This window comes from Ovis aries, chromosome 14, assembly GCF_016772045.2.
Source record: "Ovis aries strain OAR_USU_Benz2616 breed Rambouillet chromosome 14, ARS-UI_Ramb_v3.0, whole genome shotgun sequence".
NCBI lineage: Eukaryota > Metazoa > Chordata > Mammalia > Artiodactyla > Bovidae > Ovis > Ovis aries.
In genome coordinates, this window is record NC_056067.1 from 42,634,967 (window position 1) to 42,653,197 (window position 18,231).

Sequence of the window (18,231 nt, forward strand, 5' to 3'; positions counted from 1 at the left end):
AGGTGGGGGTCCAGGGAGCCTGGCCCTCTTGAAGCCCTTTCCTGGGACAAAAACCTGAATTCTCCAGGATCACAGGCATGGCCTGGGAGGCTCTGGTGACAGAGCCCTGATTCCTGACAATAAGACCTCGGATAGCACTTGGTACATCATTCTCTCAATTTTCCTGGAGCACCGAAGAATTATTATCTGTTGAAAATAATGAGATCTCAGAGAAGCAAGGCAGTGGGGCTCCGAGACTAATAATGCTGTAAGAGAGAGTCCTAAAGCTGAGGCCCAGAGACAAAGCCAGGGCTGCCGTTTTGCACAGCTCCAGGGGGTGGCACTCCCACTGAGGTCACATGTGGCCGCACGTGACGTGGCCTCACCCACGTCACGCTGGCTCAAGATGACTTTCCGATCTACGTCCCGAGGGAGTTCCTGTAAGCGGTTATGCAGGTTTCTAGAGGGCTCCTGAATATTTTATGAGATGTTCATAACCACTGTGTCAGGAGGAAGTTTGACAAGCAGGTTTCTCCCAGTCAGGAGAAAGGGGTTTTCTCCCAGAATACCTGAACTCTCTCTCTTTTCCAAAGGATGGGCTATGCACAGTATGCTGAAACTTTCTTCTTTCTCATTGTAGAAAGTTTCTTCAAAAAGAATGGGCACTGAGAGAAGACAGGCGAAACCAGCTCCTAGTTTAATCCTGTTTCCTTGGATAAAGACATCCTAGAACAAGAGACAGGTCACTGCACCAGCAGCCACTGTGACCACCGACCCCTCTCAGACTGGCCACCATCAGGAGCTTCACCCTGCCCGCCCACCCACCTCTTCCCCAGTATGGTTTTCAGGAGGGCACCAATACTTCGATCTTCTTCTTTCCTCCTTATTCACCCTGTTATGGTGGCTACATAATACCCTGACCAATTTCATATGTCACAACAGAAAAGCATTAAGCCGTTTCCTAGAGAAGAAGAAAGCCTGTATTCTCTGGAAAAAGAAGGTTCTCCTCTCTGAGTAAGAGATCAGAATGACCCAGATGCTGTAACCCAGAGAGATCGGAGGATGCTCACTGCACCCCTCCTTGACTCATCACTCTGGCCGTGGCTGGGGTGCCCGGGGAAGACCAGCCACAGTGAGCCTGGTGCTTCTGTTCTCCTGGTAGATTTGGGTCCCAGGAAGTGAACAAGTAAACAGATGCACAGCTGTGGTGAGCAGAACCCTGCAGGAAAACAGCAGCCTGCTCGGGGGCCACAGGACTGCACACTCCCCTCTTTCAGGCTGGCACACTGCACCCAGCTCCTGTCCCACCCCAAGCACCCAAAAGCCCCGGCTAAACCAGTGTGGGCCCCCACTGCTGACTGTGGGGAGGCTGGGGACCACAGCCATTTCTGACCAGGGACGGAACTTACCCCTCTCAGAAACTATCTGCTTCCACTTAAAAAAAAAAACACACACACACAAGAAAATGCCTACCCCAAAGTTAACATCAACCATGAGACAGACAGATGTCACATACCTCCTGACCCAAAGTACTGAGATAAAACACCCTCCAGTAGGCATTCTAACTGAAAACGCTTAACTGTGATCTAACCAAGGCAAACATCAAAGAAACCCACACTGAGGGAGAGTCTACAAAGGAAGACAAAAATGTCAATGTCATTAAAGACAGACTGAGAACTGTTCCAAAAGAAAGAAACTAAAAAGACAAAAACTGAATATGCTGCATGATCCCAGACATGAGCCTGGATCTTAAAAAAAAGATCTTTTTTTGCTCTAAAAGGGTATTACAATTAGCACAGTTTATTTAAGGACAGTATGTTGGAGAAGAGTATTCTGCCAATGTGAAATCTTCTGAGTATGATCACTGTGCTGCATTACATAAAAGATACACTTTGTTCTGAAGCCAAGGGACACGGTGTCTGCAACTTACTCTAACTCTTTTCTGAAAAAGGTTCAGAAAAAAGTAACAATATGTGTGTGTGTTTACAGATGGATAGATAGATGGGGGTGGGGAGATGAAACAGATGTGGCCAAAATGCAAACAGCTGACCAGTCTGGAGAGAAAGCTATGTGAATGCTATCTGTGTATTACTGGAACTTTCTATAGGTTAAAACTTCCTATGTCATTGTTGTTGTTCAGTCACTAAGTCGTGTCTGACTCTGCGACCCCATGAACTGCAGCATGCCAGGCTTCCCTGTCCTTCACTATCTCCTGGACTTTGTTCAAACTCATGTCCATTGAGTTGGTGATGCCATCTGACCATCTCGTCCTACAGGTTTCTTAAAAAATTAGAAATTCATCTCTGATCCCAAGGGCACAGGGATAAACAGCTTGCTCCGACAGGGCCTCTCTGAGGTGATGTCCCAGCGACTCCCCAGTTCCCTGGCAGAAGCTCCATGGGCTAAGGGAGATGTGACCAGCACCACCTCCAACTCCAGGCCACAGCCAGGACCCTGCTCTCCACGGCCAGCTCCTCTTCACTCAAAGGCAGCAGGGATGTTGTGGTGTCAAAGCCACCAAGTAACACGGACAAGAAAGGGTGAGCAGCAGGATTTCCCTCCCCCTTCCCCAACTCTCAGATGCTGAGTGAGTGGTCCTAGGTGACCCATAGGAAATGAAAGAATACCTTTCCATCTAAGGTCTGAAAGTGTTCTTCCACTGGAATCAAAATATAGGACTCAAAATGACAAGAAGACTGAATTCTGGTTGACAGGCTTCCTTTGCAGGGTACTAACACCTGGAAAAAAAAGATTAAGGTGAATACTAAATAGATGTATTGTTTACAAATTCAGCAGAACAGGATGTATCCAAAGATGCTCCAGCTGGAACTGCAGTGGGGACCTGCAGGCAGACAACCCCTGGGGCTACTGGTCAAAGCAGCAGCAGCTAATCTCTTGTTGCCGTGATGGAAGCCAAGGCCCACCCTGGCGAGGGAGTGGGACACGTCTCATCCATCCAGGATCTCGGGTCCCACCTCGCTGGGCCCCTCCCCACAGCTACCCCAGGTGCCTGCTTTGTCCTCAGCAGGCTCAGAAACAGTGAAGAAAGGTTTGCAGGGTACAGAAAAGTGAAACTAAAAGAAGACACGTAATCCATGGCCCACTGAAGACAGTTTCCTTCCCATCTTTTTTCTATGCTTTTTTTAAGCCCAACTGTGATCACAGTTGGTTGTCCCAGCCACAGAAATACAGTCTCCTAGCTCAGGCTGCCACCTCCACCAGGGATATTTCGGGTACCAGACTCTGTCTTTGGAGCAGGTTCGACCTGAAACATGAATTTTGGTCCCCCCGTGGCCACCACGTTGACCTGATACCAGCCTCTCTGCTCGGCCCAGCAAAGGAAGGTGCCCTGGATCCACAAGGATCTGTGCGTGGCCCGGGGACTCATTTAAGAGGAGGCTCTCAAGTGCACCTGGAAGGAGACGACCAAGGTGGTTGATCAGGTGGGCCCCTGACCAGGGCCCCAGCTCCTAAAGCAGCTGGAACAAGGCAAGGGGCTTCTGCACTGGCCCCATTGTACAGACAAGGAATCTAAGGCTCAAGGGAGTTCAGCAACTTGTCCTAAGGTACAGAGAGAGTGGCAGAGCTGTGCCTTAAACTCCTGCCTCCCACACCCATCACTGCCCTGTCCTGAGGCCTCCTGGAGGCCAGTGCTGGGAACACAGCCCAGTCCCTGCTGGAGTTCCCTCTGCAAAGACATCATGAAACTCTGGGGCCTTTGAGGGGAGCTGTCATCAGGAACTTCCCTAGTAGGTCAGAAAGAGCAGCACAGCCTCTTTCCCCATGAGGGACAGGGGCACACCAAGTCCTCAGAGCAGGAAAGGGAGGCCCTCGCTGATGAAAGATCCCACTGTGTATGAAGTGGCCTTGCCCTTCCGCAAAAAATCAAGACTGAATCAGACCCAGAGCTAGACTTAGCTACCAAGTCAGGAAATACAGAGACCAGAGGACTTTGGTGAACACCAACACAGGACTGCAACTGGCAAAAGCCAGAAGGTAGGAAAGCCTGGATACTGACCTGGATACATGAATTTCAAGGAAAGAAGGAAAATGAGGAAAGAAAGGGATATAGCTAAAAAGAAACGTAAGGGACTTCTCTGGTGGTCTAATGGTTAAGAATCTGTCTTACCGATGCAGGGGACATGGGTTCAAGTCCTGGTCAGGGAACTAAAATCCCACATGCCATGGGGCAACTAAGCCCTCTCGTGCCACAACTAATGAGCCTGCATGCTCCAGAGCCCCTGCTCTCGTGAACTGCACCTAGGGAAAGCGTGTACACTGCAACAGAAACCCAGTGCAGCTGAAAAAGCACCAAGAGTTACTACTTGAATTGAATTTTTTAAATTAAAAACACAATAAGACGACACTTATGACTGCGGTGATGGCCTCACAAGCCTGTAGATGTGTCCATATGGATCAACTTTACACACTAAGTAGGTACAGTTTAATTATTCTAAAAGTTTAGCTCAATAACATTAGGAGAAAACAGAATGACTTAAAAGGCATACCCAGCAGCAAAGATCTACTGTACAGCCCAAGGAACTATCTTCAGTACCCTGTAATAACCTGTAATGAGGAAGAATCTGAAAAAGAACTGAACCACTGCGTCACTGCTGTACACCCGAAACTCACACGATATTGGAAGTCAGCTATAAGGAAAAGCTGACTCATTTGGAAAGACCCCAATGCTGGGAAAGATTGAGGGCAGGAGGAGAAGGGGATGACCGAGGATGATGAGATGGTTGGATGGCATCACCGACTCGATGGCTGTGAGTCTGAGTGAACTCCGGGAGTTGGTGATGGACAGGGAGGCCTGGCCTGCTGCGATTCATGGGGTCACAAAGAGTCAGACACGACTGAGTGACTGAACTGAACTGAACCATAACTTCAGCTGAAAAAAACAAAGGCCTATCAAATCCAGAATAATGTGTGGATCTCCGTGTGGATTCTGATTTAAACAAACCAACTGGAAAACAAACAAAAAATTATGACATGATGTGGGAGATTTGCACAGTGAACGGCAACACTGAAGAGTCACTGAGGAATTTTTGAGCTATGATAATGGCGTGAGGTTGTGGGTTTTTTTAAGTCCTTATCACTGAAAACTACATTCCTAAAGATTTACAGATGAAATCATATCAGCTGCTGCTGCTAAGTCACTTCAGTCGTGTCCGCCTCTGTGCGACCCCATAGACAGCAGCCCACCAGGCTCCCTCGTCCCTGGGATTCTCCAGGCAAGAACACTGGAGTGGGTTGCCATTTCCTTCTCTAATGCATGAAAGTGAAAAGTGAAAGGGAAGTCACTCAGTCGTGTCCGACTCTTAGCGACCCCATGGACTGCAGCCTTCCAGGCTCCTCCGTCCATGGGATTCTCCAGGCAAGAGTACTGGAGTGGGGTACCAGGATGACTACCTTATATAATTTTCTGGAATTTGTTTCCAAATGATCCTCTGGCCGAGGGGAGAGGGCAGCAGGGCTCAAAGTGAGAAGTGCTGGCATCTGAGCCCAGCGCTGTGGAAGCTGAGAGATGGGAGCAGGGGCACATGGTGTGATTCTTTTCACTTGTTCGTGTTTGAAATTAAACACAATAACTTTTTTTTTTAAATTTTCAGGTAGCCAACTTTATTCAAGTAAGTATTAAAATTTGAGTTTGGTTTTCCTGGTTTTTTTCTCCATTCAATATTCATGACACTGGGCACTGTTGGAGATATGGTGAATTGTCCTCATGGACATTATATTCTAAGTGGGGGCTACAGGTTTTTTTTTAACAATATAACAGATTCCATATATCAGTAAGCTTTATGCAGATAATAAAGCAGGGCATCAAGCCAGAGAATGCCTGGAGTGGGGCAAAGGTTAGCTAACTCAGGTCAAGTTGTTAAGGTGGAGGGCTCTCTGAGAAAGCCTCATTTGAGCAAGGAATAGATAGAGAGAAGGACCCACCAAGTAAAGATCTAAGGGAAGAACTTCTTCTGGAGGGGGCATGCTACACAGCGTGCAGGATCCTAGTTCCCAGACCAGGGATCACACCCAGGTCCCCTGCAGTGGAAGCTCAGAGTCTTCACACTGCACCACCAGGGAAGTCCCCGGAAGAACGCTTCTGTCAGAAGAAAGCATGTCCAAAGGCCCTGAGATGGGCTTGGTGGTACCAGATGAGGAGAGAGAGCAAAAGGGGAGACAATCATAATAATTTTAAAATGTTAACAAAAGTGCAGCTTAAAAAAACAAAAGGCCCTCTGGTATGAGAATCAAGAAACAGCCTCAAGGCTCCTCGATGGCCTCACTGAAACCTAAAAACCTGAACACAAAAAGAAGATCTTGGAGATGAGAGGGTTGGCCCCAGGCAAGAGGACAGCATGACCCACGCCTAAGGGAGTTAGGTGGCTAAAGGCAGGCCAAGGGATTGCCCCACTCCAGCTCAGTGGATGCGGGCGTCACACAGTCCCATACGAGGCGGGGCCTCTGAGCAGCCAGGAGCTTCCGAGGTGCTTCAGAGATACACACCGCTCACCCCACCACCACTGTGACCACATCCTCTGCGCATCCTCACTATGTACACACACCTTCTCTGCCTCCTTAGATAAGCGTGACCAGCTCCCGAGGCACCGAATCCCCCTCACCAAGCCCATGGCTCACCATACCGTAGATACCAATCAGTGCTTGCTGAGTGAACAGGGAAGCCTCCAATGTCAAGGACTCTCCCAAAGTTTTCAGGCAGGCAAGGCTGCCTGGTACATTTCAATGCAAGCAGAAGCCAGTGGCTGGCTCTCTGTGGCTCCATGCATCCACCAGGTTCCTGCTGAGACAGGTGTGAGAAGCATCAGCGGTGGGTGGCTATGAAGCCGCCCACGGGAGGCAGGCACAGGTGCCAAGGGCCCTCACAGCAGGGAGGTTCAGACTATTTCTGGAACAGAGGTTGTGGAGCTGTAGCAGCTGGTATAGAAGACACAAAGCTCAGAGTTGCCGAGAAGACCATGAGTTAGGGACTCAGTTCAGAGCTTAACGATAAAACTTTTTATTATAACCCCTTTGTAAAGAATTTTTTAAAATAATAATAGTCATTAAAGAAAAGAAAGCATAAAAGCAAGAATTAGCATTAGTCATACCTACTCAGGTAGGACTTCCCTGGTGGGTCAGATGGTAAAGCGTCTGTCTACAATGTGGGAGACCCGGGTTTGATCCCTGGGTTGGGAAGATCCCCTGGAGACAGAAATGGCAACCCACTCCAGTACTCTTGCCTGGAAAATCCCATGGACAGAGGAGCCTGGTAGGCTACAGTCCATGGGGTCACAAAGAGTTAGAAATGACTGAGCGACTTCACTTTCACTTTCACTCCAGGATACCCTCCTGACTTCCCCCTGCCTGGTCAGCTACTCCACAGGAGCACATGACGACTTCTGTCCTAATACTCAACCCTCTGGCCTACATATGACCTGTTTGTGGAAATCCCTGAAGGCATGTCGTGTCCCCCATTCCTCCATGTAACTCTGCAAACCCAGTGTGGTCTGAGAGTACAGGAGATACTCGGTGTTTGCCAGATGAAGTTCTACTAAGCAAATTCCAAGAACTGGAATATGAACTTCAGCGCCCTTAGCTGGGCTGTATAAGCATGTTCTTGAAAGTCAGTTCCCTGGAACTTAGAAGTCACGATGCTAGGTTCCCAGGTGAGCCCTCAGAAGTCTGCATACCCCATAATTAGACCCATAATTACAGGGCCATGATAAAAGGACCACATATCATCTCCTTTCGCCATTGTTGTTTTTCCTACAGGCAAATGGACCCACCCACCCGGTCCACCAGGGAAATCTGGAGAACTTTTGCTCAATGCCCCCAAGAACAACAGCCCCGGGGTGCACGAGGCCTACGCAGCTGCTCTGAAAAAAACTCATTGCATAATAACCGGACAGTTACAAGAACAAGGTGACTGTGAGAGAGTGTGTGGGCGTCACAGGTCTCTGGAATCAGAATGGGAAGGAACTTTAGCAGATGGGGTTCCACTGTCCAGTCAAAAGAGCAAATGGTGGCAAGGGGTGCATTCCTGGACACGGGGCAGCCCATCAGAGGAAGGTTCGGGAATGAAGTCAAACTCGAGGAGGGGCTGGGACAGGTGAGGGGAACAGCCAGCCTGCACCCTCAGCTGTCATGTGAGGGGGCCTGCTGGCTCCATTTGCAGAAGGGGAGGTAAAGGGCATTTAACCCTGGGGAGACACATGTTCAAAAGTGGTGACTTCAGGACTTTCCTGAGGGCCAGCGGTTAAGAGTCCACCTTGCAATGCAGGGGACATGGGTTTGATCCCTGGTTAGGGAGCTAAGACCCCATATGCTATGGAGAAGACCCAATGTAGCCAAATAAAAAGTAAATAAAAAGTGGTGACTTCACATTTTTAGAGCCCAGTAAAGGACCCTAATCCCCAGGGCAGATTCAGGGGCCACCAAACTCATTCCAGGCTTCCCAGGTCGGGTGCGAGTGGTAAAGAACTCACCTGCCAATGCAGGAGACTTAAGGGATGTGGGTTCGATTCCTGGGTCAGGAAGATGCCCTGGAGGAGGGCGTAGCAACCCACTCCAGTGTTCTTGCCTGGAGAATCCCATGAACAGAGGAGCCTGGCAGGCTACAGTCCACAGGGCAGCAAAGAGTTGGACATGACTAACGTGACTTAGCACAAACTCAGCCCAGTGGCCAAGCCCGTGGAAGGAAACATAGCATTCACCTGCTGAGGCCATGTGGGTCCCTCAGATATGGCAGAAAGGATGAGTGTTCTCCTAGAGGTCATTGGGATATTCTACTTTTTACACTCAACCAACAGACCCAGAAAGAGCAATGGGACAGGTTAGATGAGCCGGGACTCCATCACATGGCCAACAGGTGGCAGGAGCTGGTTATCAACACCTGGCCTGGCTGAACAGGACAGCAGCAGCCAGCTCCTCACAGTTGCCCTTTCCTGAGGAGCTGACCTCACTGAGTCTCGAGTCTACTGAATGTGGGCCCCACACAGGCCCTTATGGATCTCAGCGGGGGCTGGAGTAAGAAGCCTAGGGCACCCTTGGGATCTCGGGATGGCAACTTAAGAAGTATCTCCCGGGACTTCCCTGGTGGACCAGTGGTTGAGACTCCATGTTCCGAAAGTAGGGGGTATGAATTTGATCCCTGGCCAAGGAACTAAGATCTCACATGCACACCTCCCACCCTAAAAAATAAAATTAAAAAGAAGAAGAAGAAGCATGTCCTATTCCTTGATGTACCGGAGACGAAGGTGACCGAGATGCTAAAGTTCTTATCCCAAATTCCCCTTTTGCTAAAGTGAGCTTGAGTGGGATTTTGAGCTGGCAGCTGCAAAAGCACCTCCTGGGTGACAGGGAGTCTGGGTGACAGTGACGAGCGAGACAGGTCCCCCATCTCAGGCTTCCTGAGAGATTAACAGCAGTCTGCAGCACGGCGCTTTTAAAAAGAGAAAGTTACCTGCGATAATACACTCTTATCTAGACAGTATTTCTTTTTAAAATACCATAGAACAAAGATGGGAAGGAAATATTTCCCCAGTTGGGTCAGGCCCTGTCGGGTAACATGATGTCTGGGCCTTTTCTCTGTGACACTTAACCATAATTAGTTAAACATTAACCCACAGTGCAACCGTCTGTCCCACTAAAATTTCGGGTAGAGATCCATAAGGGTAAAGATCGTGATGCCTGCTCATATTTTTGGCTGAATCTCCCACATCAAACCTAATGTCTTACACATAGCAGCATTTAAGGTGCTGTGAAATGAACAGACGACAGTGAATACCTGTAGTGAGCTTTATGAGATTTTTATTTTCTTCTTTGGAAATAACTGTATTCTCTTAACTTTTTTTTTTTTTAATAATGAAGTTTATGACTTCTAAAATCCAAAGTAAAAAAAAAATTCTGGGAAAGAGATATTAATCACAAAACCAATCATAAAAACCAGAAGGGACTTGGGGTTTAAAAAAAAAAAAAAAACAGGCTTCTGATGGCAGAGGGGTGGGCTAAGCATGGGAAAGTCAGTTCTAAGGCTGCAGAGAAACCTGAGCTAACTCATTTCTCCTTTGGTTCAAACCCTCGGCCACCTGACTCACCTAAGACCTCATCTCTGGGTAAGAGAAGCAGGAACAAAAGTATGAGAAGAAAAGAGGACAAGCAGGAAGGGAAGAGGCCCACGTGCAGCAAGTACTGAAGCCCGCATGCCCTAGCGCCCGTGCTGTGCAACAGGAGAAGCCACCGCCATGCGAAGCCTGAGCACCGCAACTAACAGCAGCCCCCGCTCGCTGCAACGAGAGAAAAGCCCTCGCGGCGGCAAAGACCCAGCGCAGCCAAAAATAAATAGATAAACACAAATTATTTTGAAAAAAAAAAAAAAGAGGCCCTGCCATGGGCAGGTGGCACAAAGGCGCCCAGCTAACTGTCTGTATCCCATGGTGGGTAAGTAAGATGTCAGCCAAGTTCAGCAACCTCGGAAAGAAGAAAGGCCTGCAGTGCGGGCCCTTCCTCCCTCCAGGCAGCAGACACCCCGCCAACAGACCACGGTTTCTCTCTTCTCTGGCTCCTGTCACCTGGCTGCCCCTGTAGGCTTCTCAGAGACCACGGAGGTTGTGGTCTCTACTACGAAAGTTCTCTCGGCTCCTCCTCTTCAGGAAATGCCTTTGAAGGTGACATACCCGTACATTCACACGCTCCCCTACTCTGCGGGAGTGAGCACCCGTCTCACAGACAAGGAAGGATATGATTTCTGCCCTGGAGAAGCCCTCCTGGTCAACATGGAAACAGGAGAAACAGAAGTGACTACCATGAGACCAGTGATAATGGGGGCTGAGAGGTCAGAGAAAAGATTACGCCCGGGCTGGAGCAGTCTCAGGAGGCTGCATGGAGGAAGCTGCTCAGGGCAGTTCCTCTCTGCTCGTCCACATGCCGAGCATGGTCTGGGACTGCTGCACTGAGTTCTATACCTGACTCCTGCTAAATTTAACTGAAGTCTACCATATTTTGCCCAGCAGAGAAGGACCACCCTCGGGATGGATGCACTTACAATGCCATGAGCTTGGGCCACCTTGTTGCACAAGTCAGGACGCCACTTTTGAAGAGCCAGGTAGAAGGGATTTTTCAGGAGGTCCTCATCATACAGAGCCATATGGACTTCAGGTGGGGCAGAGCGAGTCTCCTGGGATGAGAGAGGAAACAGCAGTAAATGACCACCTTCAGACTGGTGTGGCACATCTGATTAGCAGTGTCCAAAAAGCGTCCCTGACACACTGTCAGGAAAAATCAAAGAGAACCCACAAGTTCCAAGATGACTTTTCTTACTGGTTAAACGTATAAATCAGGTTCAGAAAATCTTGTTAGCATCAAGTCATTACAAAAGTAACAACGGCTATTTTTAGAACATCCTACATGACCCAAATTATGATATTTTAAAGATATGCAGGCTTTTAATGAAATATTTTAACCATACCAGAAAAGTAGAGTAATATTGCTAACCTACCACCCAAGATAGATCAGTCGGTAAAGAATCCGCCTGCAATGCAGGAGACCAGGGTCTGATTCCTGGACTGGGAAGATCCCCTGGAGGAGGAAATGGCAACCCACTCCAGCATTCTTACCTGGAGAATCCCACTGACAGAGGAGCCTGGTGGGCTACAGCCCATGGGGTCACAAGGGTCAGACATGACTTAGCGACTAAACCACCGCCACCACCAGGATTACCAAATCTTACCACATTGCCGTATTTGCCTCAGATTTCCTTTTCAGAAATAAAGTATATCAGAGTAGACTGGTTCCCCTATCTGCCCCCTCCCTCCCATCCTCTCCTCCCTATTCAGAGACAACCACTATCTTAAAGCTGTTTCTATATCCTTCTTGCTGACATTTCTACTCCTTTAAAACTCATGTATTCATAAATGATATAAAATCTCGCTTTATGGGCTTCAAAATCTACATAAATGGTATCACACTGTAAGTAGTCTGGAACATATACTTTTCCATCTCTTCCATCAACATTATGTTTCCAAGTTCTATCAGCGCTGATCCATACAGCTCCTACTAATTCACTAATTTCTGCTGTACTGTATGAAGTGGACCAGACACAATTCATCTAATATCCTACACTTAACATTGGTTCCACACTTCCAGCGTTACAAATAATGCTGACACAAACACTCGTACACTCTCATGTGTTCCAGGAATGTCACTAGGCGAGACACTGCCTACGCCTACACCTTCAGCACGCGCTGACAACATTGGACCGCTTGCGACCTCCCTGCAAAGTGTGTGAGCACTCCCCTTCCTCCCATCACACCCTAGCCAGTGCTTCTTGGAGTTGGCAGGCCAGCTCATTTATGCCAGTCTGGGTATAAAATAGCTATTTTGCTGTTTCTAATTTTCATTTCTTTAATGAAGTTGATTATCACTTCTTTACATGCTATAAATCACCATGTTTTTTGGCCACTCTTCTAATGGGTTGTTTGTCTGGACACTAAAAGATGTTGCAAATATCTTCTCCTGATCTGTGACTTGTCTCTCCATTTTTCCAAATGAGTGTTTTCAGAAATAAAAGTGTTTGATTTTTAATGTAGTTGAACTTGTCCATCTTTGCCTTACTGGTCAGTGGTCTTGGGAGCTAAAGAAATCTTATCATCTTGGCATGCCCCCTTGTAAATTTCACCATTCCCCCTATAAGAAGGTGGAGTCTATTTCCCCATCTCTCAAATTTGAGCCATCCCTGTGGTTGAGAATTGATGTTCTGTGATTCTGAGTGTCAGCCTCAAGAGACCTTGCAGGTTTCACTTCCATTCATTTGGCACCACGTGATCACCATGCAATAGAGAAGCCCATGGGATGAAAGCCCAGGGAGGGAGAGAGAGGCGGTCCAGTGAGCATAGCTGGCCCACTGGCTGGATGCAACCACACAAGTGAGCCCCGGTGAGACTAGCGGAAGACCCACCTTGCCGGCCCACAGAACTGTAAGGAATAATAAACTGTAGCAGTTGTAAGTCACGAATCTGGGGGCCGGCTGGTTATGCAGCAAAGGGTACCTGAAACCACATCCTTTCCAACTCCAAGGCCACAAAAATAGTCCCTGTAATTTCCAAGACTCTTAAAGTTTTTCATTTTCTGGAATTCATCTTTACTTTTATATATGCTATAAATTGGGCATCTAATTTTTTTCTGAAGGTAATCTTAGTGTGGTCAGGGTCTTATAACAAAATACAATAGACTGAGGGGGCTTAAAGAACAAACATTTTATGCCTCACAGTTCTGGAGGCTGCAGGTCAAAAATCAAGGTGCTAGTATAGTAGATCTGGTTCTTGCTGAGGGTCCACGTCTTGGATTGTATGGGTTGGCCACCTTCTCACTATATCCTCACATGGTAGAGAAAGAGTTCTCCTGTCACTTCAGCCTTTTATAAGGCCACTAATCCCATCATGAGGGCCCCACCTTCATGGCCTAACCTAACCCCAATTAGATCTCAAAGCTCCATCTCCAAATACCATCACATTTAGGATTAAGGATTCAACATATGAATTTGGGCTGGTTCGGGGTGGGGGAGGGTGTGGAACAGGGAGAGACAAACATTCAGTCCACAGCATTAGCCAACTGTTCCATCATTGTCTTTTATATATTGTATCCCTTTCACACCAGCAGATAATGCTACCTTTGTCAAATTCCGACTTCCCATGTATGTTTGCCCTATTTCTGGGGTTTACTCTGTTTCAGTGGTCTTGACCAGTGCCATCCAACAGATTTATGTGAGAAATGTAACTGTATATACATTATGCATAATTACATATATTATTTAAAATTTTCTAGGAGTCATATTTTTAAAAGTGAAATTAATGTTAATATAGGCACAATATATTTCCAACATGTGAACAATGCTTTAAAATTGTTGACATATTTTACATTCTTTTTATGTCTATGGAGTCTTCAAAATCTGATGTGTATTCTGCTCAATTCATACTAGCCTCATTTCAAATACTTAATATCCACATGTAAAAAGTAAAAATGTCACTCAGTCGTGTCCAGCTCTTTGCGACCCCATGGACTGTAGCCTTCCTGCATCCGTGGGATTTTCCAAGCAAGAATACTGGAGTGGGTTGCCATTTCCTTCTCCAGGAGATCTTCCCAACCCAGGGATCGAACCCAGGTCTCCCGCATTGTAGACAGACGCTTTACTGTCTGAGCCACCGGGGAAGTCCACGTGTAGCTAGTGGCAATCACTTCAGGAAAGGATCAGACCACATTAATTTGCATAACTATGCCTTCATCATAAGCCTTGACATCTCACAGAGGAAGACTTCTCCCCCTGTTCTCCAAAGTTGTTTGGTTATACCTAATTCTTTACAATATCACATGAACTAGAGTCAGTCTATCAATTCCATGAGATTTCTATTGGGATTTTTATTGTAACCACTAAATTTATAGACTAGAGAGTCAACATCTTTATAATAATGAATCATTCTCCATGAGCATGGTATGTCTTTCTATTTTGGTCCTCTTTTATGTCTGCCAATTAAATTTTCTCCATTTGATCACAGATCATGGACATCCCTGGTGGTCCACTGGTTAGGAATCCACCTGCAGAGGATGTGGATTTGATACCTGGTCCAGGAGGATTCCACACGCCACAGGGCAACTAAGCCCGAGCGCCACAACTACTGAGCCTGTGCTCTAGAGCTCACAAGCAGCAACTACCGAGCCTGTGTGCCACCAGTACCAAAGCCTGCACACTCTAGGGCCTGTGTGCTTCGACAAGAGAAGCCACCACAGTGAGAAGCCCATGCCCCACAATGAAAGAGTAGCCCCCACTCACCGCAACTAGAGAGAGCCTGTGCACAGCAATGAAGACACAGAGCTGCCAAGATTTAGTTTTTTTAGAAGATCGTAGATCATGTATAACTTCTATTAGACAGGATTTATATATTCTGTATAGGCTTGCTCCTATTGTGAATGGGGCTTCCAATACGCCCGGTCTACTCTCCTTACCATATATCAGTGTGGTTTTTAACTGAAGTATGAGACAGGAATACGAAAAATGGGCACAGAAAAGGAATCAGAATTTTAGCCATGTCATTTCACCTCTCTGAGCCTCCACCTCAGGTTGAACAATGGAGAAAATGAATACTTGTCTTATGGGATTTCCATTTACATGTTCCCGTCACTATTTTTGCCACTCTACACACCAGTGTACTGTCACTTTCTGCTAGCCCACATGGTGCTTTCGTGAGGATTACAAAAAGGCACCCCATCTTCCCCGTAGGTACAGCCCTGTGCCAGAGCACATGGCTTAGTAAGCAGCTCATAGGCTACACACCAGCCTAGTTGGCCAACAGCTCTTCTCCCCCAGGGCAGGACACTTGTGCAATATATAACCTGCACAGTTGTACATAACGGCTCTATTGTTAATGTTTGACATTTTCCTTTAAACATCTGCTGCTGCTGCTAAGCTGCTTCAGTCGTGTCCGTTTCTTGGCGACCCCAGAGACGGCAGCCCACCAGGCTCCCCCGTCCCTGGGATTCTCCAGGCAAGAACACTGGAGTGGGTTGCCATTTCCTTCTCCAATGCATGAAAGGGAAAAGTGAAAGTGAGGTCGCTCAGTCATGTCCAACTCCCAGCGACCCCATGGACTGCAGCCTACCAGGCTCCTCCGTCCATGGGATTTGCCAGACAAGACTACTCCCATTTAAAATTTATTTTTAAAAGAACCCTTATCACTACTTTAAATGGAAAACCAGCATGACTTCCCATTCAGATAATCTTGTAATTAAAAATGATAAAGCCAATTGACATTATTTAAAACCTGGCTAGATACCACTGCCTGCCAAAGGTTCTTTGAGCCTCTTCTTTTCATTAAAAAGAGAAAATTAGCAACAGTAAAGGGTGTCAAGTAATTTTATCCTTGATACAATTAGATGAATGAAATATAAGTGAAAAACTGAATTACTTTCTCATTATGTAACAGTATTCCAAAACGCCTCTTTGGGGAAACACTAGAACACTATGCCTAAGTGCATTATGAATTCTATCCCTAAAGTCTAATGCTAAAAACAGCCACCATTTATTTGAAAGCATCCTTGGTCTAGACACTGTGATAACTTCTACACATTCTCATCCCATTTGAATGCTCACAATAACTATAGGTAACTAAATACAACTAATGCTCACAATAACCACAGTATCATTTGCCCCATGTCGCAGATGAAGAAACTGAGGGTCAGTTGTCCAACTCGAGGTTAGAGGGATGTCAGAACTTATTCTAACACTCATCCCTTTGACCACTGCATTCATCATGCAAAAATAGTTATGCCTAGGGGTTATAGCACACAAGCCACGGAGGCACAGACTCCACAATGCATTTCCCTTATAGAAGTCCCCGTGACAGACAGCCAAACAGGCTCCGCATCAGGTCCCCTCGGTCTGGTCCAGCCTGGGCTGTCTTGGCTGCAGGCCCTCCTGAGGACTGCCTGAAGAAGTCCCCTGAGCTCCCTGCAAATCCTCTTAGGGAGAAGAGCCTAGCATGAAAATGGCTACATATAATCCCTTCGCAGGCCCCAGCTCTGCAACCATTTAGGTATTTGAATCATTGAAGGCAACCATTACTGGAGCCCCAATAATCCTTTTATGAGTCTCTACCAGGACAACTGGATAATATAATTTGGCTGGGGCACAGTCACAAGAAAACAAAGTTCTGTGCTGGTTCCGGACACAGCTGGTTCTACACGGCGGAGCACAAAAGTAAAGGTGCCTTAGATATAAACCCCATGAGAAACAGGATGAGACAAGGTCAGACTAAAACTGAGAAGGGACACTGACATCCCAACATCCAGACAGGATGCTGGCAGAGCACCAACAGCCGCGCCTAGGAGACAGACCTGACAAGCGTGGGCTCTGACAGAGGACGAACCACCTCACTGGGAAGCAAGAAGACTTAGAGACAGGACAGTGCCAGGAAAGGTAAGGAGAAAGGAGTACCGGGGATGGGGCTGGGCTGGGGTGTGTGGGAGGCATCCTTGGCAGGGACTACGGAGGGGCCAAAGCCATCAGGAGGCAGGAACACGTTCCTGGGGAGCACAGGAATAAACTCAGGGATAAACTCTGCTTGACTAGCTGTGAAAATGAGCTCTGAGAAATAATAAGAATCCAGACAGGGCAGGTCAGAGAGGGGCAGCAAGGGAAGGGAAGGGCCCTGAATGTCACACCAAAATTCTGGGTTCAAATGGATGGACTGAAAACACAAAAGACTCTCAGCACCCACTGCTGGTGAACGCGATGGAGCTAGCTGTTTTTCAGTCCAAGTCATATGCCTGCTCTTGGACATCAGTCTCCTGGTTGCCAATGACTGAATCCTGTCCAGCAGCAGGGACACAGAGAGCTCTGTCCAGCTCTGTCCTTGACCTTTCTGTCCCAGTGTTAAAAATACGTAATAATCAGAGACTTCCCTGGCGGTCTGGTGGCTAAGGCTCTGCACTCTCAATGCAGGGGGCCCAGGTTAGATCCCTGGTCAGGGAACTATTAATAGCTCCCACACAACACAACTAAAAACTCCTGCATGCCACAACAAAGACAGAAGATCCCGTATGCCACAACTCAGACTTGGCACAGCCAAATAAATAAATAAAAATACTACTATGTAATAATGCTTAGTGCCAGAGCTTAATTCTTATACAGGGGTATGTGCTTTAAAATAATCTGACAAGTTTACTTGCAAGAATTGGTTTTATATTTTAAAATCACATGTGAGGGAAAGAGGTTTGAAACCTCATATAAAACTCCTTAAAAAAACACACACACAAAATTCTACCCTTTCTTAAGTGCAAATGATGAAAAGATTTACAGAAAATCCAGTGAAGTTAGTCAGAGGTACCAAATACCCTTTGCACGTGAATTATTTCAGGTTATTTTGGAAAGGAGAGTCAAGCGAGGCCTCAGACCAGTGCTGGGCATTTTAGGAGGTGGTGTGCACACCCGTGGTTTTGTGGTCTTCAACCGTCCTGCCGGCCCGGATGAGTCTGTGTTGTCGGGGACCATCTGATGATAGTGTGCAGCCTGGCTCGGCAGAAGCCAGCCCAGGAAAGTCCGCACCTCCCAGAGATGCACTCCCTGCTGAAATCTCACTGCTGCGGCTGCTCCTGCCCCGCCAAGGCCCTGACCATAGACCCTGACCAGGCGTATCTTCCAACTGATGAGCAATATTCTCCAGCAGGCTTAATGTGTGACTCAGAAGGAAAAGGCAGAGAGGGAAA

The 18,231-nt window shown here is 47.2% G+C and overlaps 1 protein-coding gene across 8 annotated transcripts in view; it reads right to left on the reverse strand.

Annotated features, from left to right (window-relative positions):
- The window catches only part of ANKRD27 (ankyrin repeat domain 27), a 61,130-nt gene that overhangs the window by 39,217 nt on the left and 3,682 nt on the right, over nt 1-18,231 (reverse strand). For 7 of the 8 annotated variants that reach the window (XM_060398475.1, XM_012190107.3, XM_042231933.1 and 4 more), the window contains exons 2-4: nt 11,021-11,152; nt 2,607-2,717; nt 549-705 (exon numbers count right to left, since the gene is read on the reverse strand). In XM_060398475.1, coding sequence (XP_060254458.1) covers nt 549-705; nt 2,607-2,717; nt 11,021-11,122 — 370 coding nt within the window. In that variant the 5' untranslated portion in view covers nt 11,123-11,152. Of the gene's footprint in view, nt 1-548; nt 706-2,606; nt 2,718-6,620; nt 11,153-18,231 lie in introns of all 8 variants that reach the window. The other variant, XM_060398477.1, reaches the window with a different exon arrangement.